Source organism: Drosophila erecta, unplaced genomic scaffold, assembly GCF_003286155.1.
Source record: "Drosophila erecta strain 14021-0224.00,06,07 unplaced genomic scaffold, DereRS2 tig00000092-arrow-pilon, whole genome shotgun sequence".
NCBI classification, from domain to species: Eukaryota; Metazoa; Arthropoda; class Insecta; order Diptera; family Drosophilidae; genus Drosophila; species Drosophila erecta.
In genome coordinates this window covers 15,353,999-15,366,498 of record NW_020825207.1, presented here as the reverse complement: position 1 = coordinate 15,366,498, position 12,500 = coordinate 15,353,999, and the positions used below count along the sequence as shown (strand labels likewise).

Below are 12,500 nucleotides of genomic sequence, written 5' to 3'. Positions count from 1 at the left end.
TGAGGGGGAGTTCTGCCAAGTTAAATATGGGTTTCGATTGATTTGGTAATTCATTTTTTACATAATTTGATATATATTTTTATGTGGGCACTGGTTTCTAGCTCGAAAGTAACTCGAGTAACTTAATTTGATGTAATTCTGTTGCCACCACTTTTGAAAACACCTCTCACACGCAACCAACCTCACAAATGGAAATTAATTTGTTAAGTTTGAGTGCCCACAGCCCCATAGCTCCACCCACCACCCACCGCAACCGCCTGCCCTCGGCACGGAGCCAAAACAATTTGAATTTTAAATTCAGAGCCGAGCAGAAATTTGCAACATGCCATAAAAATGCAAAATTCACAGCTGGTGAGACGCTGCCGCCTCTGGAGGAGCGGGAATGCAATGTGTAAAATGCCGGATAAATAATTAAATGCCATTAATTGGAATTGTGTAAATTTCGCAGGAAAAAGTAAGGCCCTAACGAAAATAAGCGATGGAAAAAATGAATGCCCGCGAAACAATAAATAAATAAATAAAGGCAAATAAAATGGCAAATGCTGCAATGCGGAAAGCAGCGCGAGAGGTGTGCCATGTCCAGTGTCCACTGTACACTGTCCAGTGTCCAATGTCCAGTGTCCAGCCTATTCAGGGAAATGCTGGATGAATAAATAATCAAACTGGGAAAATCATAGTGGCTGGGTCGGGGCGACGAGACAAATTAATTAAATTTAACCCAGTAAACCATGGAAACTCTCTGTTGGCTGGTTGCCAGAAAAGCAAGCCGCACCAAAACGAGCCTACGCATTTTCCGCCCCTCCGTCCATTTCCACATTTCCCCATTTTCCATTCAGCGAAAAGTGCGAAAAGCAATTTAAATATTTATGCTCAAAATTTATTTAAAGCACAGCCAGTGCAGCCAAACCAAATCAAATAATGAACGAAATGAGAAAATTTCAATCGATCCGTTGGTCTGGCTCGCTGCCAGAACCGAAATAAACTAAAGCCATAAACTATATCTAGATAAGCTATAAACAATTGTATAAACAAATCGATTCCGATACCCTCTAAAGCCGGGAAATGCGGAGAGTCTATGCGTATTGGTAATTTTCACGAGACATATTAAAACTTCTTTAGAAATAGACATTTTTTTCAAGCAAAAAAATATCATTAATATGATATGAATAAAACCAATACTTTATATATAAAATATTTATTTATGTTTGTGCAGTTATTAACATGAAATTTATGTTTGCCTTGGCATTCGATGATGCTCACACACAGGTTTTAAGTTCCTTTGAACGCCCATAAAAAATGGCAAAATTCCTTGAAATTTAATTGTTATTTAAACATTTCATAAATTTATGCGCTCGTAAATGGGCAAAAAAATAGAACAGAGGCGTAAAGAAGAACGAATCATAAGATTGACAGCAATGACCTGCGGAATTCCCTTGGCTCCCAAGAATTTCCTGGCATTTTGCCCAAAAGTCAATAAAAGAAACGCAAACACGACCCAGACACTAGATCCAGATAAAACTGGCTGCGAAATCAATTCCAAACGGAAAACGTAGTCATAAAAAGGAAATAAAATGCATGAGCATAAATTAAGAAAATAATGTGTGGTGTGGCATTCTTTTATAGGTCAATTCTTGTGTCATATTTAGGAAAACAAATACTCTGTGCTTTAAGCAGATGATATCAGAGCTGATTAAATTCCACTGACGTGCGTAACATATTGAACCATTTTTTTATGGACCAACTTGAAATAATGAAAAAATTGCGTTGATCGTAAAGCTAATAAGTTCCAAAGTATTTATTTGTCAAGTAAATGTTTAAGAGACACAGAGGGATAAATGCTTAAACAAGCTTAGAGATAGGTAGAGACACTTAGTAGAGGCTTTCCCTGGTATAGAAGCTGTCCCACACAACAAACTGTTTGCTCTCCGGCAGCGGAATATACTCCAGGCCATCGGCGATGTTAAGGCAGTTTTCCACGCCACCCGGACGCAGTGGGTCCCACTTGACGGGAGCGATAATCTCGCAGTTGGGATCTCCGGTGGCGGCGAAGGATGTCCACATGCCCACCAGTCGCTCAATGGTGCGGTACTCGGGCGAATTCTTGTCCAGCTTACTGGAGAGTATCCCATAGAACAAGTAGGAAATGTCGTCTGCGTGGCACACACCCCTCACCTTTTTACCGCACTTCAAGATGCGAAATTGATTAAAGTGTTCCGAATCCATATCGAATCGATAGAGATACGTGGGCAAGTTGGTGGCATAAGCCAGTCGAGCGAGCATGGTGCGATGGATGTCGTGCCAGAAGTTCTTGATGCTCAGAATGTGGAGGCACTCGTAGAGCTCCATGCTGGCCCGGTCGGGGTCGTCAAAGTAGGACTTCTTCAGCTTCCTCACCATCTCCGCCAGCTCATCCTTGTCGATGGCATCGCGAACCTGTTTGGGAATTATGGCCTCGAAGGCACTCAGCATATGAAGCGGATCATCCAAGGTGCTCCGATAAGAGAAGAGTCCTTCGAACGAGGTTCCGCCTATGATCAGTGGAATGGAGTTGCCCCAGGCGCTGGACAGCTGCTCTTGCTGCGATTTTGGTATCACGCAATCCTCGCCCACATATGGCTCTATTACCGGGGCAAAGGCCAGGATCTCATAGTCGCGCTGCTCCTCCTGCGTCACGATCGAATTGCAGTACTGGGCCAGCTTGCTGGCCGGGATCTGCTGGAAGAACTCCAGCAGTTCCTTCTCGCTCTCCAAATTGCCGGCATAGCCCAGTTCCTTGCCCAATCTCTGAGGCCACTTTCGGTCCGGTTGCGTGGCCCAGGCACACAAGGCTGAACCGGATTGAACGATGGCGCGGTGGAAGAGTCCTCTGGCCTGCTCCGTTTGCATGAGGATGTGCGTGGAAGCTCCGCCAGCTGATTCGCCGAATACGGTTATGTTCTCTGGATCGCCATTGAAGCTGGCTATGTTCTCTTTGATCCAACGCAGTGCCTGGATCTGGTCCTTCAGGCCCGCATTTCCCGGTATCTTAAGCGCCTTGTCCTTGAGACTCAGGAAGCCCAGGGCACCCACCCGATAGTTGATAGTAACCAGCAGGACATCGTGCTTCATAAAGTAATCCGGTCCATAGAGTTCCCGCGAGGCTGCGCCCACTTGAAAGCCCCCACCGAAGATCCAGACCATAACGGGCAGTGGCTTCGGCGACTCCAGCCGCTTGGCATAGACATTGAGGTAGAGGCAATCCTCGGATCCCTCGGCAGTGCCGGTTATGGAGTTCCTCTGCATGGGCTTCTCCCTGGCATAGCTGCAATCCCTGACTCCCTGCCACGAGCTCGGAGGTTGGGGTGCGCGAAAACGCAGCTCGCCCACGGGCGGTTGGGCAAAGGGAATGCCCTCGAAGGAGTAGTAGGATTCGCCATCGTAGAGTGTCCTGCGCTGCTGACCCTTCAGCTGGCCATACTTGGTGGCCAACTCCTTGGTGTGACCCGTGCCCAGCTTGTACTGAACAAACTTATGGCCCATAGCCCTGAAAAGAAAGAGCAGTCATGATGACTCATCGGTTCAGCTCGCCTCTGCACTTCGCACTCACTTGGCGCCCAGTTTCAACTTGTCACTAAAGCTCACGCGCAAATCCATTGCCACCTAATCTGAACTGTGGTACTTACTAAGTATGTGGTGTTATATTAATATTATGTATACGCACTGAAAGCTACTTGGCCCGCAATCCTCTCCGACACTTCCAACGCGCTCGACCGCCGGGCAGAGACTGAAAACGCTGCTCGCTGCTCCAGTTGATGATAAAATTGTTTAGATAGTCCCATAGCCGCGCCCTCCAGTGGGGGCCAGTGGGGCGACCATAATAATTACCACTGTTCGGCACCCACTCAGCCGGTGGGTCGAGCATATGCCTTGTCCATATGCGGATCAGTTGATAGAGGTGCCGTTCTAGGCAGCGAACCCAGATATGTTTGGGTACGATAACTGATAAGATTCGAGTGGTCGATGGGGCTGCAATCACATTTACTGCCCGATGGAGATTAAAAGGTGCAGTTGAACAAAAGTATCATTACTTGGGATACTGTCAAGGTTAATGGGTAGGTTAATGTAAGGTGGGTTTTATCATAGTTAGTGGGGAATGTGTACTTTTAGACACATTTCTTACTTAACTTTAAATTCAAACTATGCTTTTAGGCACTTGCAATTGAGATATTCGTGTTATTAGTAGCTGTAAAGTTAAAGTTAAACTCGCACATATTTAGTATTTGGATGGGTGGTTTAAGTATGATATGTTAGCTACGCAAATAACATCTTCCAGCTTTGGATGGATGTGGGTACTTTCAGCTCAGTGGATATTGATTACCATATGTTCATCCCGGTTAAGCTGGTTACCTGCTCTAAGTACCAGATGATTGTCAACGATCCTGCGGATGCAGAGCATATGAATAAATTCCGCGGAGTGGGCGATGGAGCAAAGAAAACGAGGCTGTCATTAATTAGGCATTACAATGCTCCTCCGAGTCGCTGCCTTTGCATTGGAGCAGCTCTTGCCTTGGCAATTCACTCTCTACATTTGCGCCAAACAACGATGACGTGGTGATGACTTAAGAGGCTGAGTGGGTGTTTGGGTGAAAGGTGGCCGGAGTGGGCGGAGTGGCTGGTGTGGCTGGAGTGGCTGTAGTGCGGGAGTGGGTGGTTTCCCCGGCAACGGGCACCATTCCGTAGGAGAGTCTCCTGCGGCTTTAGTCTGTCTGGTCGCCTTGGTTGGCTGGCCTCTCTCGTTGTTTGTGCATTAGTTAATGTGATTATTTCACACTTCGTCTGCTCTGAACTAACATTTAATTTGGCTCCAGCTCCCTTCCCTTCCCTTGTCTTCCCTTGCTTTCGCTTCGCTCTTTTGTTTGTGTTCCTTTGTTTGGCCAGTATCATTTGTTTGCTGGGCCGCCAGTGTTCAAGTGTGTGCGTTTACTTAACTTCTGTTATCACTTAAGATGCGTTTGGGATCTTGTCCCCATGCTGCAACAAATTCATTCCAAATTTGTACCGAGCATTGGTTCAGCGACTGCTTAGCATTCACTTGATCCAGTTGCTTAAAGCCTTTATGTCTATGAAGTCTATGAATTAAATCTCAGCTTAAATCATTTAACCACTTTGGGGCCCAATTCAATTTCGTTGGCTATTTCGCCTACATTGTTTCCGCCTTTGCTGTTGCCAGGTGCATTATTGGGTCCCTGAGTGTGTCTGAGTGCATCCCCACACTCGCATTCTGGCCCCCAAAGTACCCACATTGTGCAAATTCGTGCTGCACTGTTGGTGTTGCCATCGACTAAATAAATAAACATTGCAATCTATGTTGGAGAGCGTTTGTTTGGCTGTGTTGCTGTTTTCTTATTTGCTCCGCTTTTCAGCTCGGCGCCATTGCAATTGCAAACAGGCTACGCATTTGTCTATATCCATCTACAGTGGGCACCCACTAGCCTGAACGCATTTGCCATACAAGATTCGGGGATCCAGTGTGGGATTAGGTTTCGCAACCTAGTAACTTAGCTTGCATGTTTTAGGCAGAGCAAGCTATGCTGCTTTGACTTGCGTTCACGTTACGGACGTTGCACTGTATCTCTGTGTGAACTCCATCCACGAGTTATTCGCTCTTGGCATGACGACCTCCAAGTGCTTGCGTCTGCTTCAGTCCCTCCTCCTCGTCGTCCCCTCTTTCCCTGCATCTTCAGTCCCTCCTCCTCGTCGTCCCCTCTTTCGCTGCATCTTCATCGCCTCCTCCTCTTTACGGCAGTGTTTACATGAAGTTGGCAGCGCCTACTTGCCAGAGGTGGCGACCCCCGACCTCCGACCGCCGACCCATTGCCCCTCGCCTTGTCCCACTTCTCTTTTTGCCACTGTTTTCCTCATCTCTTTTTTTCTTTTTTTTTGATTGTTTGTGCTTCTGTTTTTCCTCGTTTTTGGTGTTTTTCTTTATTGCCAAACACTCGCTTTTTACCTGATTTCACGGGTTTTTCGCCTCGATTTTCAGGGTTGCCGTCATCGAAGGAATTCGAGGCAATAAAACTTAATTCAGAGTGCTGTTGTGTGGGGTCAAAATGGAATTCAATTCAATTAGAAAAGTATGTGCGCTTAAATCCGAAAACCAAAACAAAATCAATCAATTTTGTTTGTCAAGCGGAGAGCACTAAATAAAAAAGTTTCCAATGCTCTACACTCTTTTCCTATGAATCAAACGTGATTCACATGGAAATACATATGCCTTCTCCCATATCGTAGTGTTTTAATATGGCATTATTATAAATAATTTGAATGCGGTTTTAATTGACTTTTTTAGTTGCGCCAAATGTGGTATTTCAGGCATGCATTGTAGACATTGTACCCAAAACAATGGCAAATTGACGGAAAAATTAAATTTATTGCTGTGCACTCGCAGAACTTTCGGAAATATCGTTAATTTTGCTGAAACTGTTTCTGCTAAATGGTGTTAGGCTTTCTTCAGTTTCTATTTATTAAAAACCGCGTTTTTCGATTAGAAAATGTATTGTGCATAAATCGTTGCATGCTTTATGGGGCACAAACCCTAACGCACATTTACGAAATAGTATTGGTAAAAGTGCCAATTTACTTTTAGATTGAGAGCAGAACTTCATAATTAAATGGAAATGTAGTGTAAATTGGTGCTAAAAATACACTAGATAACTCAACTGATTACCTAACCAGTTACTCTTTGTGTGGCAAACTAGTTTATGTGCTAAACAAAACCTAAACTTAACTAAACTTAAACTAAGACTTATTAATTATCCCTCCGTCAAACCGACTGATTACCGAACCAGCTACTTATCGTACTTAGTTGCTAGTTGTTCTGGTGCAGTTTCCTAGTTAGTTACTAGTTCCCGCCTCCAACTGACTGAATACACAACCGTCTTGGCTCTCCAGCTCTTTGCGGCTTTTCGTCTCCCCAATCGACGCCTCAGTTGAATGCGAATGTGGTTCACTTCATTTCGTCGCTCCATTTTGGCTTTTCGATTCGTGGCTGTGTGTGGGTGTAAGCGTGTTTACTTTGAGTGCGACTCTGTGTCTGTGTGAGCTCCCCACGAAGCCGCCGTCGACGGCGGCGTCGCTGCGACTGCGCCGCTTGTTTTGTTTGTTTGCGTTTGTTTTAGCTGCTTTTCTGCTGTGCTGCCTCTGCCGCTGCCTTTGCCTTTGCCTTTTGCCTTTTGCTTTTTGCCTCTTGCTTTGTTTTTCTTGCGGGCACAAGAACAAACGAACGAGGGCAGCAACAACAATGCGTCGCAGGGCTCCACTCTATCAGCAAACTCGCCGCCGCCGCCGCGCCGCAGCTGGCGTCGCTGGCAGCGTCTGCGTTGGCAGCGCGCGCTCGATCCGTTCTTGCCGCCGCAGTCGCTCTTTTCAGTCGTCGTCGTCGGCCGTCGCTGGCATCATTATACCGTTCCATCGTCGCGCGATTTTCAATCTCAATTCGCAATTGTTTATTGCTCGAATAATATATATGTAAATATGCATGTGTGTGTGTGTGGGTGTGTGTGGTTGTTATCAACAAAAACGACAGTATGTGTGCCAAATCAAAATTGATAAATGCACAATATAAAGTGTGACAGCAACAACAACAGCTAGTATCAGGAGCCAAATGAGTGTTGTAATAATAAAAGCAAACAAAAGTTCAATGTCTGTGGTCGCCGGCAACGGTGGCAGTGCCCCAAAACTGGTTTTCAAAATGAAGTGAAAAGAAAATGTATAACCACCAACTTAACGACGCCGCGTCTGCTGAAAAAAAAAAAAAAACAACAAAAAAACACAGCAAACATAACGACCAACTTTGTGCCCTTTTCCAGTTAGTTAATCGCCGGCTAGCATCTTCAAGGGTCAACTAAAAGGTGTCAGTCGTTGGAGACGTGCGCGTGCTTCCAGTGCGGCGATGAGTCACCGCACTTTGGCTCAGTGTATTCGATAATCAAATTGCCGCCAGGCAGTTCAATGATTTCCATGCGGGAACTATTAAAGCGATCAATTAATTCAATTTAAAGCAGTTAAAGCGGTGCACTTGGCTTACCGTTACAAGTGTCACTGCAACAAATTGATGCAGATGCAGGAATTACCAATCGAATGGATTTAAATGCGACACCCATGTGCGCAATTAACGATATTACAATTCTCATTTATGAGGCTTGAACAACATTAATTATTTATAATGTTAATAAAATAAATTCCACCGCAAGTCTGCCTTGTCGAACTGACTAGCAATTTGTATCTCAAGTTGAAAAAAGTTAAGCACTCTCGCCTTTCGTTTGCTTATTATATAGTTGTCATTTTTATTTTAAATTAGATCAAGATATTTTAAGTATTGTGGTGATCACAAGCGTGATTCTCTAGTGTACTAATAATATTTGAAGCCTTTTAAATTTGGCAAGAAATCCCATCTCTAGGCCGAGCGGGTCAAGTTTTTTGGCTATTATGCAGTGTATCTTAACCTGTCATCGCGGTGGCAGCGCCATTAGGCCTGCGCCTGTGTGAGTGCGTATCTGTGTGCCGCGAGTTGAAGTACAAGTACAAGTACAATTACAAGTAGACGACTTAAGCAAGTGAGGCGGCGCGAGTCAAGAACACCAACTACCGTTTCACTTTGCGCGCTTTAAACACGCGCATTTTTTTTCTTTTTTTTTTTTTGCCGTTTTCCGCTTGTTTGTTTGCGTGTACCGTTCTAAAAATAAAGCCACCGTTCCATGTGCAAGCTCCCTTGCTAGATTGTACATACATATGTACATACATGTGGACATACTTCTGCCACATTTTCCTTGGCGGAAATCAAAAGATTGCGGCCCGTGTACTTCTTTTATCGTTTATTTAATGTGATTTATTTGCGTGCGAATTTTGATTTATATCGCCCGAAACCAGTAACAGCCGAAACTATAACAACAATATCAACTCCCTGGGTTTATCACGCACATGGGCACTTAAGTGGGTCAAAAAATAATTGGCACGCCCCTCTGGCGCCTCCGCCCGCCCCTTGCCACATACACACACACACGCTAAACAGTTTACTGCTTGTCCTTGTCCTCCCACATTGACCCACTTGGGTGGGCGTGGCACGACTGCGAGTTGGGGCTTTGGTTTCGGTGTTGTTATGTTTTGTTTTGTTTTGCTTTGTTTTAGCCAAGGCCAAGCAGCTCACTCCCGTTACCAATTCGCAATTACCTCACAACGCCACTCACAATTGACTTCTGTTCACAGACAATATAATCAATAGGTTCGTTTGGAGTTCAGATCCCTATCTCAACTAACTAGCTCATGCTAAATAGGTACATTGAATACTTGGATACTCGCAGGGCTTTCATCGATTTTCCCACCTCCAACTGAAGTCAATTAAGTTTTCGGAATAATAGATCCATTACCCACAGTCTTTTTGTATGCATTTCCTATGCATTAAAACTAATGCTATTCATGGCTAGCAGGTGTACTGAGCTTAAGCGATAAGCTGAAATAATGTATGTATTTCATTTAGGTACCTATAATAAGTTTGCTAGTTGCTTTTCTACTTTTTGTTAATAAAAGGCACTGAGGAGCGTAGAATGTTTAAATCAAAACTCAATCTAAAGTTGGCCAACTATTGGGGAAAGCCCCCAACCTTTCGCACTGCCCCACGCTTTTCATTTACTTTCGCTCGAGTGCAAAGCTTATTACCCAACTTGTGCAGAGCAGTTTCCACCCCGCTCTCTGTTGTTATGGTTATCAACTGCCACGCCTTTCGCACGAGCTCCAATTGATTGTCCGGGGCGGAGACGAAGGGGAGTGAGCAGAGCGATGAGGGGCACTCAAATGGTCCCCAACACTCGTATTCACGCGATACTCATTCTCATGGTGTGGAGCATTTGTGGCTTGTGCCCCGTATTCGTCTGCATTTTTGGGAAGCAACAGGTGGTGCCTACACTGTGTGCAGAGGTACAAATATTTTGAACGGCTAGCTCATCGGCATAATTGTAATACTACTGATCGTAAATCATTGAGTATTATTTCGTTTAATTGGTCTAACTATGAGTGGATAAAAACATGTGTATTATAAGCAAACAAAAGGCGAGTTTAAATAAAAAACTAAATTCATTAAAAGTGGAACTAAAAAGAAATGATTATCTTCTGTGCGGTTTAATGTACGCCAATGCTGCGCCTCCATTAGGCCTGGCATGTTGCATGTAATGCATAATTAGTTACCTCTTAATCGCGTGTGTTTGCGGAATTTCGCAGCACCCCGGGAACGGATACGGATGCATCATTATCATGCTCATCACCATCACCATAACCAACATCATTATGATTATTATGATCATTATGACCATTATCATGGCGAGCGTCATCCGTCGTCGCGTTCGCGTTTTATCCACGCCCAAGTGCACACCGCAAACATAAACAGAAGGAGAAGGAGAGCAAGAACGTTTATATCGGTTTCAATTAAATTTAATTTGTATCGTGTTGTAATTAAGGTGCCGCACACACACTCAGACGCCGAGAAATCTCTAATTAATCTGCAAGAGAAAACACAACAAAACACATGAAGTGATTCACTCAATCTCAATTGAATACAATTGAGCAATTGAAATGCTGTGAAAAATGATCCACATTTGTGGAACAACAAATACTAAGTATTTTAGTGCTCAGTGAACAAGTGATTTCCCCCAGCTCAAATGGCTCAAAACTTGACCATGTTGGTGGCCGAAAGCCACAGCAGTAACAATGGTACAACCAACAGCAATGAAAACAGCAATAGTAGCAACACGCCAGTCAATTTCAAGCCAAAGGATACGAATGGCTGGAGGGATTACAAGAAACTAAAGACATATCTGATACTAAAGGATCAGCAAAGCGAAAAGGTAACACGGCTAAGGTTGCACAATCGATGGTAAACTATCACTTATCGATTTTTTCGATATTTCTGCTTCAACACAATAATATTAGTTTTGCGATAGTCATATACCTTGATGGCATCAAATTGTATGAAGAATGAATGCTATTGTAGTGTTATAATGTTCAGTTAGTGGTAATTTTTATGACTGCCGGATGTGACCTACAAAAATCGATAGCCAACTCAACTCATACACAATACAATCGAAAGTTTTTGCTATCGGTGATAATTGCGCTTCTATCTTATAGATAACAGTGTCAATCGAGCATTGTAGAAAGCGTTCTTCGGGGTATTCAATATCCCCGTGCAATCAATCAATATTGACCCAAATTATAGACTAAACAAACAATTAATAACAAACCATAAAGATAAAACTTAAGCTGACACAATTCTGAGCGTTTTATAATCCTCAGAAAAGGAAACAAGTCCATTAATTAGTAAAAGTTACTGACTCTGGAGGAACTACTTATTTATTTCAGCTGAAAAAGTGGCTGAAAAGTTGTGAGCAACTTTTTTGTACATCAAACAAAAATGTTGCCGACCGCAATCCAGATTTCCTCCCACTTTGTTTTATAATTAACAGAACAAACGCCACAAAAGTTATGAAAGAACGGAAAAAAGTTGCCCATAAAAAGTTATTAAACGGTCATGACCCCCATTTCGAAATGCTTATCAACAGCGTGAAAAGCAAAAACAAACAAAAATGGGGTCTAAAAGAGGTTTTTTTTTTTGTTTTTGCTTTATGGGGGGCTTGCAGACTAGAAGTGAAGTCAACGAGGGAGCATGGAAAACGGACATAAAAAATGAACAGCAGAAAGAACATCTATAAAAACGAATGACGAACTTGTTCTTCCACAAAGCCAACTGTCAGACGTCGGCTTGTAAGTGGTCGCACAAGGGGGAGGGGCTGGAAGGGGAGGTATGAGGAGGAGGAGCAGGAGGAGGATGAGGAGACGCCACCGAGCCATTGGATCAATAAATATAGATGACATGGCACTGTCCAGATTGAAGTGATATGTGTGTGCGAGCCGCATGACAAAGCAAACAAATGAAATGGAAGCAGATACAGATACAGATACAAATACACTCGCGCACATGTATGTACATACATAAATACAGTGCTCGCTGTAGGTGTGGATACATTTGTATCTGCAAGTTACCCATGCTGTGCCCGTTGTGCAATCAAAATGCGCGCCTATCAATGTCAGAGAATCTGACACAATGAAATACGGAAAGTAAACAAACAATTAAATTTACTTAGTGCCTAATAAAATATATGAATGCTCTGACCCCAGGCTCACCGGCGTTTTTTTAATCTGATTGAACGGCTGCCCAGATACACAAGGCGATCAAGATGCATAGATACATAAATTCTGGCGTTTGGAAAAAAAGATTGGCAGACGCGGTCAAAAAAATGCATAAAGCTATTAAAACGAAACGAGAACGTATACGTAATGTGGAGCTCTTCATTCTCTTTGAAAGCTTATGTTTTTCTTTTTCGGGGCTGCGTTTCCGTTTCCACGTGCATAAATTAATTTGCATAAACACAGATGATTCCCGAGGGCTGGGTGTGGGTGGCTGACAGGTCGTATAC

At 43.7% G+C, this 12,500-nt stretch overlaps 2 protein-coding genes across 6 annotated transcripts in view; one reads left to right on the top strand and one right to left on the bottom strand.

The window, feature by feature from the left end:
* The window catches only part of LOC6546696, a 65,016-nt gene that overhangs the window by 8,073 nt on the left and 44,443 nt on the right, over positions 1–12,500 (top strand). The window contains exon 1 of one of the 4 annotated variants that reach the window (XM_015156614.2): positions 10,488–10,874. The exons of the other annotated variants lie outside the window; for them this stretch is intronic. Within the exon in view, the coding sequence (XP_015012100.1) occupies positions 10,689–10,874 (186 nt within the window). The 5' untranslated portion in view covers positions 10,488–10,688. Of the gene's footprint in view, positions 1–10,487; positions 10,875–12,500 lie in introns of those variants that run through there. 4 annotated transcript variants of the gene reach the window in all.
* On the bottom strand, positions 1,765–3,774 carry LOC6546697 (esterase B1). 2 transcript variants are annotated; one of them, XM_026980960.1, is made up of 3 exons: positions 3,701–3,774; positions 3,587–3,649; positions 1,765–3,523 (listed from the first exon to the last, which is right to left on the bottom strand). In XM_026980960.1, the coding sequence occupies exons 2-3, from the start codon at positions 3,631–3,633 to the stop codon at positions 1,870–1,872; spliced, it is 1,701 nt and encodes a 566-aa protein (XP_026836761.1). In that variant the 5' UTR covers positions 3,634–3,649; positions 3,701–3,774; the 3' UTR covers positions 1,765–1,869. The 2 variants fall into 2 exon arrangements, with proteins under 2 accessions (XP_026836761.1, XP_026836762.1); XM_026980961.1 differs by lacking the exon at positions 3,587–3,649 and having other exon boundaries at positions 3,701–3,761.

Excerpts from the sequence above, each read along its gene's own strand:
- LOC6546697 (XM_026980960.1), bottom strand. The coding sequence starts at position 3,633 with ATGGATTTGCGCGTGAGCTTTAGTGACAAGTTGAAACTGGGCGCCAA. Across the intron at positions 3,524-3,586 it reads AAGTTGAAACTGGGCGCCAA|GGCTATGGGCCATAAGTTTG; the intron begins GTGAGTGCGAAG and ends CTTTCTTTTCAG.